Source organism: Hyaena hyaena, unplaced genomic scaffold (assembly GCF_003009895.1).
Source record: "Hyaena hyaena isolate Hyena2069 unplaced genomic scaffold, ASM300989v1 scaffold_702, whole genome shotgun sequence".
Taxonomy (NCBI): domain Eukaryota; kingdom Metazoa; phylum Chordata; class Mammalia; order Carnivora; family Hyaenidae; genus Hyaena; species Hyaena hyaena.
In genome coordinates this window covers 469,650-490,160 of record NW_024081338.1, presented here as the reverse complement: position 1 = coordinate 490,160, position 20,511 = coordinate 469,650, and the positions used below count along the sequence as shown (strand labels likewise).

The 20,511-nt window shown below is 38.4% G+C and overlaps 1 protein-coding gene across 3 annotated transcripts in view; it reads right to left on the bottom strand.

The window, feature by feature from the left end:
- The window catches only part of CHD2 (chromodomain helicase DNA binding protein 2), a 123,161-nt gene extending 103,384 nt beyond the window's left edge, over nt 1–19,777 (bottom strand). The window contains exons 1-2 of one of the 3 annotated variants that reach the window (XM_039217677.1): nt 18,504–19,777; nt 18,026–18,158 (exon numbers count right to left, since the gene is read on the bottom strand). In XM_039217677.1, the coding sequence (XP_039073608.1) occupies nt 18,026–18,087 (62 nt within the window). In that variant the 5' untranslated portion in view covers nt 18,088–18,158; nt 18,504–19,777. The remainder of the gene's footprint in view (nt 1–18,025; nt 18,159–18,503) is intronic. The other 2 variants (XM_039217674.1, XM_039217675.1) reach the window with 2 other exon arrangements.
- Between the last annotated feature and the right edge of the window lie 734 nt (nt 19,778–20,511).

Genomic DNA, 20,511 nt, shown 5'->3' with positions numbered 1-20,511 from the left:
AATATGATCCATACAGAGTGCCATGAAGCACAAAACATTCCAACCAGACAGAAAATATTCAACTCCTAATTAAAAGAAAAAGGAAGCCACAAATAGCAGCATTCATCTGCTGAAGAAAACTAGAATAGTCCAGCTAGCTAGCATTCCTGTTACCATTTTGTGCTGAAAAGCAGGAATTACTGTAGATGTGATGGAAAACGTCCCAAGCCAGCACCCACAATGGGGTATGTGTATACATACTCTACATCACTTCCTTTAAATTGCCCCATTTAATATGAAAACTCTACTTGTATTTAATTTGTCCCCTATTAGTGGAACGTTTGAACTATTCTTAAATTGTTCTCTTAACCAATAAGCCACAAATATCCTTGATATACTTCCATATTTCTATATTTCTAGGTAGAATATTTAGATTTCCAAACTGTTCACTGTAAATGATAAACTATACCTATCCTTGTATATGCCTTCTGCAGCTGTATATTCGTGTTTGTGTAGGGAGCGACCTCTAGAAATTTAACAGTGCACACAATACCTTTTAAGGAACAAAACACAACCTATGTTGTTAACAGTGGTTTACTCTGTTGGATGAGTTATTTCAAGTATACTAATGGATATCATCAACTACTTGTGTAATTAAAAAAAAAAAATCAAATAAGGATGAAAACCAGACCTCCAAAGAAACAAACACCAAATTCATAATTGTACTTACCTCTGGGGCTGAGGAAAGCAGATGTGATCACAGAATGATATTGGTGATGTTTTATGACTGAAGCTGAGTGGTGAGTTCAGAGTTGTTCATTATAGAAATTTCAGTCTTTTTAACATTTAAATGGCTCATAATAAATCCAGACACAAGAATCATATGCAATGCAAGGGATAGAAGTACCCTCAAACCTACTTAAAATAAGCTAAAGATTTGGAAGAAAGTAAGACTAAGTGTTTCTTTTAATTATTTTTGAAACCAGCAAGTCATATTTAATAAACTTAAACTAATATTTAGGGAATAAAGGTGTTTAAAAAAAAAGCCTTCTCACAGCTAACATCATATTCAATGGCAAAAAGGCAGATAGTTTTTCCTAGAAGGTCAGGCACAAGTGAAGTATGCCACTCTCACTGCTCCTCATCAATATAGTACTTTAAGTTCTAACTAGAGGAATCAGGCAAGAAAGGGAAATATAAGGTAACTGAAAAAGAAGTAAAGCTGTTTCTATTTGCAGATGGCATGATTTTATACGGAGACAATCCTACGGACTCAACTGAAAGACTGTTGGCTCTAATCAATGAATTCGTTAAAGCTGCAAGATACAAAATTAACCTACAAAAGTAAGTACTATTTTTATACACTAAAAATGAATTTTCGGAAAAAGAAAGAAACTTATGCTAGCATCACCAACAATAAAATACTTAGGAACACGTTTAACCAAGAAGGCTAAAGATCTCTAATCTGAAAACTGAAAGACATTCATGAAAGCAATAAAAGATGACACAAATGGTGGGCACCTGGCTGGCTTAGTCAGCGGAGCAGGTGACTCTTGATCTTGAGGTTATAAATTCGAGCCCTACACTGGATGTAGAAATTACTTAAAAATAAAACCTTAAAAAAAAAAAAAAAGACACAAATAGCAAAGTATTTGGTATTCATAAGTTAGAAGGATTAGTTTTGTTAAAATGTCAATATTACCAAAGCCATCTATAGAGTCAATACAATCCCTATCAAGATTCCCATGGCATTTTTTATAGAAAGAGAAAAAACTACCCTAAAATTCATATGAAACCACAAAAGACCCCAAAGAGCCAAAAAATTTTTTAAAATTTTAAAAAAATAAAAAATCTTGAGAAAGAAGAATAAAGTTGGAAGCATCACACTTCCTGATTTCAAGCTGTATTATAAAGCTACAGGCATTAAAACAGTAGAATACTGGCATTAAACAGACAAATAGACCAATGGAATAGAATGTTGAGAGCCCAGAAATAAACCCAAGCATACACAATCAATATTTGACAAGAAAGCTAAACAAAACAAAACAAAAAAACCTGAAGGGAGAATAGACCTCCTCTTCAATAAATGGTACTGGGATAACTGGATATCTACATGTAAAAGAATCAAACTGGACCCATATCCTATACCACTCCCAAAAATACAAAATGGATTATTAAAAACATAAATTTAAGACCTGAAACCATGAAACTCCCAGAAGAAAACACAGAAACAAAGCGCCTTGACAGTAGCGTCAGTCATGATTTTCTGGATAACACCTAAAGCACAAGCAACAAACTCAAAAATAACACAAGTGGTGGGGAGGGCGCCTGGGTGATTCTGTCCATTAAAGCTTCCAACTCTTGCTTCTGGTTCAGGTCATGATCCCAGGGCCAGGAGATGGAGCCCTGCAATGCCTGAGATTCTCTCTCTCCCTCTCTCTCTCTGTGCCTCCCCTGTGCGTGTGTACACGCATACTCTCAAAATAAACCTTTAAAAATAAATAGCTTCTGTACAGCAAAAGAAATCATCAACAAGGTGAAAAGACAACGTACAGAATGGGGAATAAATATCTGCAAACAATGTATCTGATAAGTAGTTAATATCCAAACCATACAAAGAAGTCCTATAACTCAACAGCAAAAAAGTAAATTAGAAGTTAATAAATTAAAAAATGAGCAAAGGACCTCTACAGACAGCTCTCCAAAGACAGACAAAAAGGCCAACAGGTACACAAAAAGGTGCTCAACATCACTACTCAGTAAGGAAATCCTAATTAGAGCCACAATGTGGGGCACCTGGGTGGCTCAGTCGGTTAAGCACCCGACTTTGGCTCAGGGCATGATCTCACGGTTTGTGAGTTCTAGCCCCGCATAAGGCTCTGCGCTGACAGCTCAGAGCCCAGAGCCTGCTTCAGATTCTGGGTCTCCCTCTCTCTCTGACCCTCCCCTGCTCACGCTGTCTCTCTCTCTCTCTCTTTCTCAGAAATAAATAAAAACATTTAAAAAAAAAAATTAGAGCCACAATGAGATGTCACCCCACACCTGTTCAGAATGGCCATCAACAAAAACAGGTAACAAGTGTTGGTGAGGACACTGAGAAAAGGGAACCCTTGTCCACTGCTGGTGTAATTGTAAATTGGTACAGTCCCTATAGAAAACAGGATAGAGGATCCTCAAAAAAAAAAATTAAAAATAGGACTACCCTATGGCCCAGCAATCCCACTTCGGGGATAGCCAAAGGAAACCAAAACACTAACTCAAAAAGATATTCCTGCACCTCCATGTTCATGACAGCATGTACAATAACCAAAACATGGAAACAACCTAAGAAAAACAAATACTGTGCGGTCTCACACATGGAATCTAAAATAACTAGTAACAAAAAAGTAAATAAAATAACTTCTTATAAACTCATGGGGGGTGCCTGATGAAACACCTGACCTCGCCTCAGGGAATGATCTCAGGTTCAAGGATCCCAGCCCCACTTCAGGCTCTGTGCTGTCAGCACAGAGCCCGCTTTGGATCCTCCATCCCCTTCTCTCTCTGCACCTCCCCCACTCATGCTCTCTCTGAAAAATATACATTAAAAGACTCCTAGGGGAAAAAAAAAAAAGAGATTAGACTCATAGTTGCTAGATGCAGTGAGGGGAGGAAGAACTGGAGAAGGTATTTCCAAAAGGGTACAAATTTCCAGTTATAAGATAGGTAAGTAATAGGGACATAATGTACCACACACATGAAGACAGCTAACACTGCTTTAGGATCCATCTGAAAGTTGCTGAAAGTAAATCCTACGAGTTCTCATTACAAGAAAAAAAATTTTTTTTACTGTACCAATAAAAGAAGATGGATGTTAGCCAAACCTACCGTGATAATCATTTCACAGTATATGTGAATTAAAACACCATGCTGTATGCCTTAAACCTACACAGTGACATATGCCAACTGTTTCTCAATAAAACTGGGAAAAAAATATGATACTACCTTTACAAGAAAGAGTCTTAATAAAGGTATAACTCAATTTGCATACTTCTCTCCTAGGAGGATAAGCACCTAAATGTTTAAAGAGAAAAGGAGTATTTTGTAATAGGAGGAGTATTTAAGAAACAACTATCAATACCTCCACATTTAAAGCACTGACAATCTAATTATTCCCTCCAAAGATTAAATATTATGCAGACTTATTATGCCTAGCTATAATACAAAATAATTGTCAATACTTAATTGTAGCTTCTGATACTGATTTACCAGGGTCAAATTGGGTTAGTAGGGGAGGAGACCTTTATTAGGCTTTCACCTAAACAAATAAAATGACCAGATTTCCAAAAGCAATAAAAAAGGAACAATATTTCTAACAGGATTTGATTAATTCCTATTAATTCCTACTAAATTAATAGAATTTAATTCCTATTAAAATGAATTAATAGGAATACTACTAAATGAAAAGTAATAGGAATAAAACTGGAATATTCAAGGGGTGCCTGGGTGGCTCAGTCAATTGAGCATCCAACTCTTGACCTCGGCTCAGGTCATGATCCCTCGGTCATGGGATCCAGTCCCGCGTCAGACTCCAGGCTGAGCATGAAACCTGCTTAAAATTTTCTCCCTCTCCCCCTTTCCCACTCATGCTCTAAAATTAAAAAATTAATATAAATAAAAAGGAATACTTAAGAATCTACCACATATACAAAACCCTCATGAAGAGTAAACATATCTTAAAATTACTTCAAAACTGATTTGTAAACAAGTCTTGTTATTTTTCAGGGAACAATCACTACACGGGAAAATCAATGCAAAAATAATGAAAGGGACTCTCATTAAAACTGGAATTTTAGATTCCAACAGGAAATAAGTGCTTATAAAAAACATTTGACACTTCTCAGTTGTGGATAGAAGAGGATTTGGTAGCTCTTTAAAATCCTTTCTGAAGGTGGCAGAAACGTAGTATGAAATATATTTCACAACTGGACTGGAGAGCAAGCAGCACTGGAATAGCTATTGTTCCCATTTTAATTTATCACCATTTCCCGGATGTCCACAAGAGGGCAGCACGGCAACATGTCCGTTCGAAAGGCAAGCCTGTGGGTTCTCTGCAGAGAGCTGCCATTTCAGCACTTGGGTAGTGTTTACTTTCCTTAACTTACAAAATGGCTGAACTGCTTGGCACAGGATGGTTTCTTGTGTTGGTGAAAGCAAAATCTGGTAAAAACACAAAGCAATCTATACCTGGAACTCCTTAAAACTTACTTCCAGACTAAATTCCATCAATGATACACTAGCTAATACTTATGGAGCACTTACACATCGGGAATTTGCAAAAAATGTCCTCTAAATCCTTACAAAAACCCTCTACAACGAACTATCCTCATTTATTGAAGAGGCTTAAGAATGTGCATACATATGATGTTATCCCTCGGCCCCCACACTATGAACTATGGAATCTACACTATTCAGCTCTCAGTACTGCTGTCCCCACCATGCATACGTTCTTCAGTTAAACAAATCTTTAAGATGCAGAATGACTGATGCAGATTGATGCAGAATGACTCCTTCTCAATCACTCCTACCATGTCTGAAGAGGATGCAATGGTAAATATCATTAAACTATAAACCCCTTATTGATAAAAATTGCTGGGTGTAATTCCTTAAATAAATGTAACTGCATTTAAGACTTTTAAGACCTCCTCCACCTCCGGTTCAATCAAGTCCTACTATTCCGAAGAATAAGCTACATTATAAACAAAGTTAAAAGACAAGTAACAGATTGAGAAATTTCAATATATGCACAACAAAGGATTTCTACATAGAACACAAAATGAACCACAGACCAAAGAAAAATCCAGTAGAAACCTGGGGAAAGGAAAGGGGCATGCAACTACAGAAGAAAATGGCCAAGAAACTTATATAAGGAAATTAAACCTCAGGGATAATTTAAAAATGTTTTATTACAACAGATTATTTCACATTCCTCTGCTTTATAGAAATTAAAATGTATCATAATACTAAGTGATGTGGAGAAAATAGGGGAGGCAGGATTCATACACCATTACTGAAGAAGCAATCAGCAGATGCTGTGTAAAGCAACTTGGCATTTTTCAGTAAACTTCAAAATATGCATATGAATCATGCAATTCAATCTGTGGGTATAGAACCTGACAAATTATTGAACTTGCACAGGAGGCGGGAAGTAGAAAAATGTTCGCTGTTCGGCTCATAAAAATCAAAGGGAGGAGAAAGAAATAATCTAAATTTAGATTCATATTATGCAATTAAATACAAGTTAGACCTAGAAGGGATTCGATCTGTAAATGTCACCATGACAATTTCAAAAACTATTCAATTTTTAAAACAAAAGCACATTACAGGAACCATGTACATTTTTAAAATGCCAAGGTCTTAATATGCCACGTTCATGAAAGTGACTAAGGATAAGAGACAAATAGGATTTTAGCCATATCTAACTTGTTTAAAGCTTTAATTGTAGTCTTTGAATTTTTCTGAATTTCTCAAAAAAGACCTAGGTTTCTAAGATTGCAGAATTGATCAGTATTCAGAAGCAGACCTTCCTTGGGATTTGACAGTTCTTCTGGAAGTTACTTCAAATCCTGGGTAACACTATGAATTCCAGAAAAAGGCACATCTAAAAAAAAAATGCACACAAAAATGCTTATAGTTTCAGGGGGTCAAAGGTTAAGTCTCATTAGCACCTCCCACATTAAGATATTCAGTGCTAATGTGGGAAAAAACATCTACCTTTTTAAGTATGTTCCTAACTTTTTCAACTGGTGCCAGAGGTGTCTTGAGCACTCTACTTCTGCTCCTCCATGAACCAAATAACACTGAGTAGTCCTAAATAGCTTAGGAAGCGTCAAACAAATGGCACCCAGGCACACAAACCATTGGGGAAAAAGTGAATTACAGCAAGAAGTCTAGATGAGGTACAAACCTAGGTAACAGTTTCACAAAGAGCTACCCAATTCAGATCTGGCAATGAAGAAAAGATTAGACAAGGAAAGGACAAGCTTGCTGGGTGGGTAAGAACATGAAGACTTTCTAAGCCACCAAGTAATTAATGAACACAGTTACAAGGGAGAAAGCTGTTCCTATAAACCTATCACCTCAGGTGGATATTTACAGCCACTTAAAACCCTGAGGATAGATGGACTTGTTTGACCATGAATTCCTTTCAGCCTATTTAAAGTCTTATCTTTCCTGGGGCGCCTGGGTGGCTTAGTCGGTTAAGCGTCCGACTTTCGCTTAGGTCATGATCTCGCGGTTCGTGGGTTCGAGCCCCGCGTCGGGCTCTGTGCTGACTGCCAGCTCAGAGCCTGGAGCCTGTTTCAGTCTGTGACTCCCTCTCTCTCTGACCCTCCCCTGCTCATGCTGTCTCTCTCTCTCTCTCTCTCTCTCTCTCTCTCTCGCGCTCTCTCTCTCTCTCGCGCGCTCTCTCTCTCTCTCTCTCTCGCTCTCTCGCTCTCCTAGAAATAAAAAAAAAACAACAAAAAAACATTAAAGTCTTATCTTTCCTTACTAACCCTTAGGCTATGGTCTTTAGACTTTCATAAGATAACTCCAACAGCTCAAAGATTTAAAAGTCCTGAATGCTAACCTCAATAGTAAAAGAAACTTCCCCAGTCATAGCAGGGAAGTCGGGTCCTTGGATCAACCCACATAAAGCAGTCAGAATGGTGAGAACTCACAACCTCCTCAGTGCTCACTGTGGCAAGCACTTTGCTAGATGTTATAGACCAGTTTCTGAAGTGTGGCACCATTGACATTTTGGGCCAAATTAATTCATTCTTTGTTGTGGGACATTGTCCATATACATTTAAGGGCAGACAGGACGTTTATCAGCATCCCCAGCTATGTAACAGAGGCCAGATGCACCCTAGCCCCAAGCAAAGAGATCTCCAGACACTGCCAAAAGTCAGGGAGGGGGCTGTCCCTAGTGGAAAACCACTGGTTTCAGAAGTATTATTTTAATTCTAATGTCCCTGAGACACATAATCTACCCTACTCCTTTATTAAAAGATAAACAAGCTCAGAAGTTTCTGCCCAAGATCATATAGCTAAAAAGCAGAATAGAGGTGAAAATTCTTGTCCCAATTAGCTCCTGTTTCCAAAAGCTGCCTCAGAACAAGAACCCACCATGGTTGTTCAAGATAGATTCCTGGGACACCTCCCAGATCTGACTGAATTCAAATGTCCAGCAAGAAGGCTGGAATATGTTGAACAAGCATTCAAAGTGGCTCTTAGCAAGTAAATCGGGGGGGCTTAAACGCCCCTGTAAAGTTCAGAAGGAATTTTTTTTTTTTTTTTGGTAAATCAAGCAAGGGAAATGGAGAATCTGACCCATCACCCTCTTCTCTCAAAGGTATGACTTCCCAGCCATAAGCTGCTTTATTTGAATGTCAAATAACCTATACAGGAACTGAAGACACTCAAGATTTTCCACACCCACCTAATTCAAGAACTATGTCCCTTCAGGGCATGTCTATGGAACACTGTTTCCAACCCTGGCTATCTTGCCAACAGACCTACCCAGAAGCTATCTCCCCTGCCCTACTTAACTCCTAAAATCCAACCAGGTATGGGACCTGTTCTGTTTTTTGGGGTTTTTTTTTTTTTTTTTTCAATTTTCAAGTGATTCCGATATAAAAGCTATCTGGGAAGAAAGTATGGAGACTAAATTTGGAATAAAACAACAAATTAGAAACCTGATCTTCATAAATCCTTGCCAAACCTAAAGTGTGTAGGGGAAGCAATGGGAGTCAGACTGCAAAAGGACATGGTTCCTCTGAGACTGCCAGTACCCCCTCCCCAGCCACCCATCTTTCCTGTTTCCCCAACTAACCCCCATGGGAATCACTTCAGCAGCAACATCTTTACTAGAAACTCTTTATGCAAAAATGACTTCTTGAACTGTGTTTCCAGCATCAATCAACCCTACAATGCATTCCGAGCTTTCAGTTACTCTTAAACAATTTTTTTAAAGAGAAATAGTGTATGGGATTATTCTAGATTCTTACTATTATCCCCTACTACAGTTTCCTCTTAACCATCTAATCAGATGGCAATTTTCCTTTTTTTTCTTTTGATGGCAACTTTTTTTTCTCTCGTTTATTTATTTTGAGACACAGAACACAGGACAAGCCAAGGGAGGGGCAGAGAGAGGAGAGAGAAAATCCCCTTGGGCTCATCTCACAAAATGTGAGATCATGACCTGAGCGGAGATCAACAGTTGGTTGCTTCACTGACTAGGTCAACCAGGGGCCCCTTGATGGCACTTTTGACAAGATGCTAAGTGACCCTGAAACGAAGCTGCCAGTGTTTGAATCCAATTCCACCATTTGCTTCCCCTAATGCCTGTTCTCCATCTGCAAAAGAGGGTAATGATAATCACAGACTTGTGAAGACTGCCCAAATTAACACATAAAAAGGGCTGGTTCTATCAAGTTCCAAGCTGACAGTAGGTACTATAAATGACAGGTATTGTGTCTTTCCAAAGCACAGAACATAGTTTTCAGTGAAATACCTCCCATAATCCTCTCATTTGTTGGTTTGGTATGTTACTGGAATGCAGAATTACAAGGGAAACCATAAACTAATCTGAGATATATCTGCAAATCCTTGTTATGTACACAACTCAGGTGAAGGAACACAATGAGATGGGTATAAAAGAGCTCAGCAGGAGGTAGAACCACCCACAGGCTTTCAAAGAAGACAGTTCCATGACAGTTAACTTGGGGAGCTGGCTAACCAGGAGGTCACTAGCTAGGATTTCTGCTACACTAACCATCATATTAAATACACATTGGAGGAAAACAAAACAAAACAAAACAAAACCTACCTTCAAACAGTGCCTGACCCCGAGTAACCGCGCCAAAAAAGCATAAATCTACTCTGGTATTTTCCCATAAAATGCTTACCACATGCTGCTTTGCTTTATGATAAAATCCAAAACTAAGTTAATACCAGCATTTCGGGCACTGCTTGACTTAAAATTAAGCCATACAAATGCCATTCCCTGAGATTATCATTTTTTTTTTTTTAATGCTGGGAACAATTCACAACCTACCAACAGGTAATAAATACCACTGTAAGTAATTGCTTCATAGCATAGCCCAAGTCGACTGCTTTAAACAGTTACCTGAATTAGCTGTAAGGAAAGGGGATTCTGAATGGAATGCATTCCTGCATTTAACAGTTAATTCTGGAATCCAAACTTTTAGAGGGATCTAAAAAGGGCTTAAGTAGAGAATTCTAGTAAAGAGATGCACTAGAATTTAAAGAGATTAGGACAAGAATTTAAAAGTCTTGGGGTCAAAACTCCATCAGCCTTCACTGTTAAAGGTATGCTACCACTGCATCCAGCAAGGCATTTAATGCATCAACTGTTCACCTTCCAATAACCATGTAACAACCCTTAAAAGCACCCCACCAACTTTTGCTTCTAGACCTCCAAACCTACATTGCTGGTAAAATTGCCCAAAACGGGCACAGAAAAAATGAGATAGGCAATGGGCACACCAAGAGTTCAAAGAGAATACAAGAGGTGCTCCATCAAAAAAGGCGAAACACAGGCAAACATATAGAAACAGGTTAAGTGTAAAAGACATGGAGAGCTTTGGAAAATTAACTCAGTCCTGGGGAGATGGGCTGGATGCTCTCCAAAATCTGATATAGTAACAAAAAATAGAACCCAATTCCCTCACAACCCAAAAGGAGAGGAAATGAAGAAAGCTGAGGAAACAACAACAAAGAAATCTTAAGCCTAGGCTACAGTCCTAGCAGAAGAAGACTGGACTCTGGGCATTATGCTAGGTCCAAGATATGATGATGTGCTGAGGATGGATTACTAAGAGCAAGCCACAGCCAAGTAGACACTGGTTGGAAATGTTATTGCAACTACATCCATATCCAAACAGCATTACTCCTTGGTATTCATTATTCACTCTTGTACAGCTTGAGAGGGGAAATGAGGCAGAAGGTAAACCAGTGCAATAATCACTAGCCCCAGAAGGTGGGTAAAAGGGATCTAGTCAGAGTGACTGCCAAGAGGGCTGTGACTCACACAAGAAGCTGTTCCGGTCCAGAAAGAATCATACTCTCCCTTCAAAAGGCTGGCTTTCTCAGAAAGAAATTCTAGGAGAGGATTAACTCCAAAACACACCCAAGGTTTCAACTAACAAAAACGGACTTGCCCTTTTTTTTTCCATGTTTATTTTTGAGAGAGACACAGCATGAGCAGGGGAGGGGTAGAGAGCAAAAAGGAGACGCAGAATCTGAAGCAGGTCCGAAATGTCAGCACAGAGCCAGAAGTGGGGCTCGAATGCAGGAACTGCGGGATTGTGATCTGAGCCGAAATCCAAAGCTTAACCGACTGAGTCACCCAGGCGCCCCCAGAGCTGCCTTCTAAAATCATTTTAACAACCCTCCCAACCCTCCTAACTGGCCTAAATGATTTCTTGTGGGAGGGCAGAACACCAACTTCAACTCTATGGAACAATCTGGCTTCTAATGAATCACAGAAGGGGTTAGAAAGTAAAGTAAAGCATTAGAATTAAAATATTACTCACAGCTGACATTTAATAAGCACTTTCAACCTAACAGGCTCTTTGCAAAGCACTATATAGGCATTACTTAACTTCATTACCCAATGAAAATTATCATTATCCACATTTTTAAAGTCAGAAACCTGCAAATCCAACAAGTACTTCACTGGCTAAATTGGGGAAAGAAAATTTTCAGTACTCAAGTAAACACTGCACTGGTATTAGGTACACAGCTCTTAAAAGGCATATAGGTTAACAGTTAAACACATCACAAGTAACAAAATAATCCCCTAGGTTGAATCCAAAGTATAAAACCAGGACCAATCTCCTTGAAATAATGCCTTAGCCAAAGCTCCAGCATTTCCCCAAACTATGGAGACTCTCCTGTAAAGGGAATTTAAAGTACTTTTCAGTATAAAATATAATCCAGAAGATGTCACTAAAATCAGCAAGAAAGGTGACCCTAATCAAACATTTCAACACTAAAATACTAAGTTTCAACGGTTTCAAAATGTAGTATGAAAAGCTTCTTTCCATACACCTAGGTTCTCCAGGATTTATTTCACAGAGGCTCATTCCCCACCTCATAAACTGCATTCAAGCTTTTTATAAAGCTCTCTCTCCCAAGACTTGCCCTTTCAATTAAAGTTTATATTTAGGGGAAAGGCCATAACAGACACAAACACTGTGTTCCAACACTGTCCTAAGTTACTGATCACAAATACATAATAGACCTTAAGCACAGATATTTGATGGTATTTGCTATTTGATGGCTATTTGATGATTGAGTCCAATTTTGTGGTTCTGGCTTTAAGCTACTAACACTAAAGTTCAAAAGCAACAGCAATTTTACCAAGGTATGAATCTGAATTCAGTGCCCAGGCAGACTGGAAGGCAGGAGGGAATCGCTCAGCTGTAATAAGCACCCAGCATAATTTGGCCAAAAGAGTTTATATGTATACTAAGTAATTCTTAGGTGACTTTAAAAAGTTTCTTGGCTCGTGTGACCACTCCCCCACTCCTGAAGAAAGCCAACTGAGATCTAAGGTTTTCAGAAAGAACCGAAAACACGTTTAAAAAAACAGAAACAACTCATAACCAGAAAAAATTTATTAGGGGCCACACAGAGCACTCACAATCTGTGTTAGGAACAAGTTTAATGTACCCCATTCTATAGGAGAAAGGAAAGGAATTTGGAAAGCTCAGTGACCTCAGGAAGAATCTTTCACACCATTGAGATTTGCTGTATGATTTGCTTTCATGACTATAAAACCCGTGAGTTTCAGATACTGTCAGGTAAAATTCAACTGAACTTCGATTCACCTCTCAAGCAATAACTTGCTAAAATTGTCACAGAACTCTTTATCAAATACTGTTTGACCATGTTCCCGTGATGACTTAATCTTTGCAGAAGATGTTTGTTCCTAAGGTGTCAAATATCAACTGGAAATTGTAGGTTTTAAAACGAAGAAGTGAAAGATTAAGGACAGAAGGAAAACGCACAAAAGTCTTAATGTACAAACCTAATTACTCTGGTTCCTTAAAAAGTTCACTGGCTCCATGTGGCATGCAAACAGTTCATAGATAAATTGCTATTATTAAATTATGCACTTCAGCTCATATAGTAATAGTATCTGTTTTGAACTAAAACATCTTCAACAGGGTAGTTTATATCCGGGAACATGACCGCAATGCTACTTAATTCTATCCCAGTTCTTAGAAATTTAAGGACAGTTAGCAAATAACAAAAATTTAATATGACTAACAAGAAGTCAATCTCAACACACAGAAAGGACCTTCATTCTTGTTACTTTGGGTGCACCGCAGGAGTTCGGAAAAACCAGTTAATGATCAAGTTCCATGAGAATTTACCTCTAAAGCTAATTCTTTTGTATATAATTTATACTTGAACATATAATATGTAACGTGTATAATAAAATATATGAGCTTATCAAATCTTTGACAAACAAGTTTATGAAACAAACCTGAAAAGTCCATTTCCACCTCAAGTTTCCATAAACTATCCCAAGAATTCTTCCTGAAGAATTGAGGCTCTGGGAACCTACAAAGCCAACTAGTACAGTGAATTTTACCTTTTATAAACTTCTTCAGAGAGTTAAGATATGCCCAGGTAAGCCCGTCTACCTACAGTCCCCTGCTCTGGGGAAGTAACAGATTCTACTCCGTTAGAAACTTCTGAGATCTGGCCAACTACTTGACAACTCAGTCCCGGCTGGGCTAAAGGTCCTCCAAAAGTATGGGAGAAATTTTTTTGCTAGGGCGCAGAAGCAAAACGTAATACAGCCTTCCCTGCAGGCTTAAGTTCATGACTTACAACTGAATAATGAAGTTATCATTGCTAACTTCTGATTTTTTTTTTTTTTAAAACAGAAATCCTTGCCAAAGGTTTCCAAATGAGACAGACCACGAGCATAAATAACCACAGCGCTGTAACCAGTTTACCAGGACCAAATTAAGATTTCCAGAACGGGGGATGTGAGATGTTTCCCAAGGTCCGTCCAGGTGATCCGTTCCACTATCAACCGAGTTTTGGAAGTCACCGTTCTTTAGCAAAGTGCTACCAACACCTAAAAGAAGCTGTTCGCTAACGTGTTTGCAGGGTAACGGGTGCCTCATGCTGTACTGTCATTTTTTTTTTTTAAAGCTAACTTAGTATTTAGTTATTACGTGAAAACTCCTGTTTTCTAGTTATGCCAGAGTTAATAATAAACCACTTTGCACATACTGACCTGAGTTTTCCTCCATCAAATGCCAACTGAGAACATGTATGGTACCAAGTAAAAATGCACGGGGACAAGTTCAAATAATCCTCCCTTTGTTTATGAGCCATGATCACACAACAGCTATAACACCCGTTAAGACCTTTCACTGAAAACAAAAATATGTCCTGACAGTGAAAAGGTTTTGGCCAATGGTTACTAACAAGATTAAGCTCATATAATCTCTTCACACTGAACAAAAACAGTTAAAAAAAAAAAAAAAAAAAGACCCGTTAGGACATGAGAGAGGAAAGCGGGAAATGTAAAAACGGATGGGTTTTCGATTTGAAGGTTTCCGAATACTGCCTTTCTTTTACTTTCTCCACAAGCAGAGGCCGCTTGAGAGGCCAACCCTCCGGAGGGGTGGGCACAGGAGCACACGCCGCAGGGTGTGGGCCGAAGGGAGGGCGCTGAGGGCTGCCAGAGGCGAAACCGGTCGGGAGGCCGCCCACCGGGAAGCCCCACCTGGGGCAGAGCTCCCGTCCCTCTCCTACCCCGCGTCCCCCAAGGCTGCGGGCTCGCCGGACGAAGACGCAGCTCCCCGGCTGCGCACGCAGCCCAACGTCACTGCGTTCGCTCCTCCTAGGAGCGAGGCGACGCGCCTGACGTCGCGGGGCGGGGCCTGCCGGAGGCCGCCGCTGTTGACCCGCTGTTACCAGGCGTGCGCACAGCCAATCAGCAGCAGGCGCCGGCGCCGGCCGGCCTTTGAACTCGGCACGGCAACTTCCTGCTGTTTGGCGAGTACACAGTGCAATGCAGTATGTCTGTCAGCGCTGCGGCACAAAGGAACAGCCATTTTGTGACTGAGCTGGCCCTGCACCAAGATGCCAGGGGCTCACAGAGCTGCTGCCCGCGCTACCTATCAAGCTGCCCTTTATTTTAGCACCAGAGAACCAAAAGGGGAGGCTGGGGGGTGGGGGGGAGGAAGGAGTTTTGATATTTCAAGTTTCAATTCGATTTTCAGTCTTCTCAAAAATCCCGATTCTTAAGAATTATCAACATCATAAAATGGCTGCCACTTAAAAACTGCCTGTTCAGTCCACAAGCAACTGCATTATGCCATCTCTAATTAGCCCCAGGCTTTCAGAAAAATTGCTAAAAGGCTGACTAAAATTTGCCCGCATCGGAGGTTGACAAAATAATTCTGGTTCAAAGGCAGACGATTTAGAGATAAATTTAATAAGCTGTCTCAGTGTTTTTAGATAAAATTGCAAACGCAGCGTCCTAGAACACACAGAACTCTTTGTGTGCACACAGTTCCAATCACATTCCCTTCTCTCCTGTCTCCATTCTTTATTATTGAAGTTATACCAAGCTGCCAATTATTTGGGTAACAAGTGTGTGGTATACGTTTCTATGTATGTCCATCACTATAAGTTTGAGTATTTAGAAACTTTACAAATCTACCAAGGTATTTTTAAATTCATATTATTTGAAAGTGAACTTTTTAATACTCAGAAATCCCGATATACAACGTGTAACACACTTCAAAGGATTAACAGAAGAACACAGGAGTAACATACAACTTTATATAAGAACAATTAAGTGCATTGTTTCCAAAACAGGAAAGTATCAGGCTTACCTAAACTTGTACTCAATCCTTTCATATCATAAAGTAATTCTAAGTTTACTTAACCTGCAAACTCCTCCCTTCCCCTCGTGGCTCAGGCTGCAAGTGATTTTCCTAGTATTCCCTATTCCCTACACACAAGACTTTGTGTCATATAAACTAGGTCCTAAGGAAGAAATTCTAAAGGATTAAGGAAACAAATACTAGTGCCTGAACAGTCTCCTTAATTTTAGCTCCCTAAAAATAACATTAATCTACTACAATAAAACACCACTAGCATCTTTCACAGCTTTATAATTTTAAAAAGGAAGTGATGTCATAATTATGTACATGTATTAAGATATGCAATTTCGGATAACTAATTTAAAACTCCATCTTCAGGGAGTCTCTCAGATATTTTTGGACATTCATCAGGTTTGTGAATCAAATTACCTGACAAAGTACATTTAAAAGTACAGTGCATGCTTCCAGTTAAGCTGTAACCCCACCACCAAAAGGCAAATGCATGACAACTTCCAAGTAGTTTTCTAGGTGAGGAAATTATTAAAAGAAATAGCGACACTGCTTAGTTTTTAAAATTAGAAGGCAGTCTCATCAATGATGTTAACCACAAACCCTGCATAAGAAAGCCAAAACCTATGTGAGACTATGCAAATCATACATACTCAAGGGAGTGACAATTTTAGGTACTGCATCTTTAATAATTTGTCAAATGCACCTGGGGATTCCTACTTCTTCAAACTGGTGTTACTTCTCAGAAAAAGCAGCTTAGGATCAGTAAGAGAAGTTTTCTGTCCTAAATCAAACCTAGGTAATTACACGGGCAATTCAGTTCAAAAGAAAGTCCAAACTGTGACAACTCAATTTGCAAAAGAATTTAGAAGAGTACTTTTAGAAGGGTCCAAATATTTTAAGTATAATAAAAAATAAAACTCATCCTCTGTAATAAACCAGTTCAAAACTTTCAAATTCACTACCCTAAAATAAAGTAATTATTTCTATAAAATTATAAAAGTAAAAGCAAAATTGGAGGAAAAAAAAGCATATAACCAATCACATCCTTAACTGCATGATTTAAAATTCATAACACAATTTATAAGAACACACGTCAAGAAATATATCCATATGCACTTTTAAAAATTAATATACATCATACAACAAAATGTCTCAGAGGCTTTATTACTTAGTCACTAATATACTCCAACAAATGTGAAACAAATCATGATTTGAACAGTATTTGTAAGCTTCAGAAGATAAAGCATTCCAGGTGACTCTGTCAAAATAAATCAATAAATTTAAAGCATCTCCAACTAAAATGCAAAGACACAGGTCTACCAACCAGAAAGCATGGTCTTAATATAAGCATATAAATGCAAGCCTTCAAATATTTTAAATGTAAAATATACAAATAGAATCATAGTAACAAACACAAAAGAGAAGTATATTAAGAGTATTCCACGATTTCTGTGATCACAGGTTTGATTTCATAAATGCAGGAACTGTAACCATCAAGTAAAGGTTTTGATAAATCTTAACAAAATTTCCTAAAATGTCAAGAGTATCAAAAGAAATATAGAGTCAAATAAAAATACAAACTGAGAGGCATCAGTCAAAGGGTCCTTTTTTCAATTTCATTTTAAAATGTACATTTTTTCATTCATATAACTTTCTCAAACGTCTATTTACTATAATTTACTACCACAAGGCTCCTCTCTGGCCTTCAGTTACAAGTTTGGGTACCCTAGATTCTTCAAAGAAAAAATTTGCCTTGTATGTAAAATGGTGCAATGCAGCAATGGCTAAACCGACAAGGTCATTTTTCTACAGCACAAAAACCTAAAAACTGAAATTTATTGACAGAAAAACTGGCGTTTACAGGAAAGGCCCCCTTGAATAAAGGTACCTTACCTTTTGACTGCTGTAAGAGGCCTTAAGTCACAACTCAACTTTCATAAATTGCTACCAAAAAATTAGGGTGTGGCATATTAGCAATCTCAAGGTCACGCTTTAAAAACCGAATCCAAATTACTAAAATACCTCAAATAAAACAGACAGCTATCCCTGTCTGTCAAGGTAAACAATGTAAGCTGAGGTTTCCCCCAAAAAAGAGAGAAAAAAGGAAGAAAGTTGATAGCTCATACCTCGATGCATTGCTGTGTAGCGAACTGTCCTCCTCTTGGCTTTTGTCCTTATTTCTCATCATCTTTTAATTCTTAAATATTAAGGGGGAGGGGGAATCTGTGTTTGCTTTGAAGTCCTGTGCCCAGGTATTTACTGTCAAAAGTTGAAAGAAAGGTAAGGTCCCAGCTTCTATCGATGTTTTTATTATCAGGAACAAAGTCCTGACGATGTAGCGAGATTGTTATAACACAACAGCGGTAAGCACCAAAAAACAAAATATTTCTATTTTTCTTCCTTTTAAAAAAAAACAAAAACGGATAAACCGAACAGAAGGAATCATCACTATCAAGAAGGAAAGTTTCTCAAAGTAACACACTGGATACAAATAACAATCTCTGTATCTTATTGCGTCATCCAGGAATTTCTCATATTTACAGAAAATAAAGCAAACTTAAACATATAAATCTTTAAAATTATCACTAATGATCATGGACTTACCTGATCCATGTAGTAGGTCCAAAGCAAGAGTCCTATCTAGTAGTAGAAAAATATCAGATCCCAAATAATTAAAAATAAAAACAAAATTCTCCGTTACAAAAACGAAAAATAAATACAATAATCCTCAAATATGTTAACTGGTCAAAAAAATAGAGCAACAATTAATACTAAAACGGGTCCGGAAGAAAAAAAAACCTCATTAGGAGAGCGCACAAAAATGGAGGTGCGCCATGGCTTCTAAGCTGGAAAAAACAACGACCTGGGCTCTCAGTACGGCTGCTTCTTTCCAACAAGGCACGAAAAGAAAGCTCCTAAAAGCTGCTTTTCTCCCTGAAAAAGGTTCGAATCGACCCCAGTAAGTCACTAGGAGAGGCAGGGGGCTGCGGGGGCCCCCTGAGGCTGCCCGAAAGTTAGGGAAAGTTGCGTAAAGTGAGGCGAAGGCAGGGAGCAGAGCGCGCTCTCTCTAAGGCACAGCCGCCATCTAGAGCCTCCTTCCCAGCTCTGAGAGCTCTGCCTTTGATTGACACTCTCTACATTTACCCCACAACTCAGGTGATGTACCATAGACCCACCCCTTCATCTCCACCAAAAAAAAAAAAAAAAAAAAAAAAGAAAAAGAAAAAAAAAAAAAAATCTCCATCCCAGGGAGCCTGAAGACCCCTACCCCCACACCTCCCTGCCCCACCAGACTACCCCATCAAGGGGAGGAGGGAGGGTTTCTTAACCCCCTCTGGCTCAAGCACCCTTTTTAAGCCAGAGAGAAATGTAATTTGTTCCTTTTGTCTAAAGATCTGCTAAATATTTCAGTCCTTGAGCTAAAATAACTTCCTCTCTGGACAGGAAGTGGTGTTTTATCAAGCCATTTTGAAAGAGGGATAATTCTTAGACAATATAAAGCTAAGTTTAAGTACTAATCTTTTAAAAAACTAACCCCCCCATGGGTAAAATGGTTGTCTAAATAAAAACAAAACCTCAATTTCATAAATTAAATTCAACTCTTGCCTTCTTTATAAAGTCTAAAAATTACCTAAAGACAGTGTAATGGGGAATTTTCCTTCCCAACTGGAAAAAGGGGTACAACTCAACAGCGCCTCCCTAGTGTTCAGTTGCATTAGGGCAAAAATTAATGCAACTAGTTTATATCCAAGAAATCTCCATTTTTCTTTAAACTTTCACAAAATTGTTTAACCCATTACATAGATCCCTGCAAACTTCACCAAAAAATTCTAAAATCCACAATATATTTACTTCACACAGAGTCATGCAAAACAAAGTTCTTAAAATTCGAGAGCATGGAATTACCATGGGTACCTTTTAAGTAACAACCCAAGAAGCCTACCTCCAAACCAACACAACACATATATCCCAACCCTTCCCCTGCATTTCAAATCAAATGCTACTTATATATACCCATTTCAACAAGACAAGTTAATAACAATTAGTCCTATCTGATGGCAAGTTATCAGAGCAATGTCAAAGGGCAAATTCTTCTAAATATCAAAACCAAGAGATCTATGGAAATAAATAAGAACATGAGTACTAATGCCAAAAACAAATTATTCAACACTTTTTCTCTAAACAGGCACCCAAAAAAAACATTCCACATCCAAAAAACAATCAACTTTCTTCACTTAACATTATAATATGCCAGAACAATGTCCTCCCCTCAATGAAAAAATTCCATTTTAAGTTTATACCAAACAAAAAGCAACAATGTTGCATCTAAGGTAGTAAAATCCATAATCAGAACTTAGTCCAATTCTGTACTTTCTACAAAAGATGTTTTACCAAAATCCAAATCCAAAATTCCACTTTTGACTTATACAGACCAATCACCTCAAATCAGTCAGTGAAAACAAATATTGCACATGTACTGATCAGAGATATCTGCACTACGGTATTTGACATTAATCACAAATTGCAGAACGATTATTTTTCACCAAGCAAAAAATTCAAACTGAACTATTCTTTATTGTCTGTATAATGGGAAAAATATAATCAACAAGTC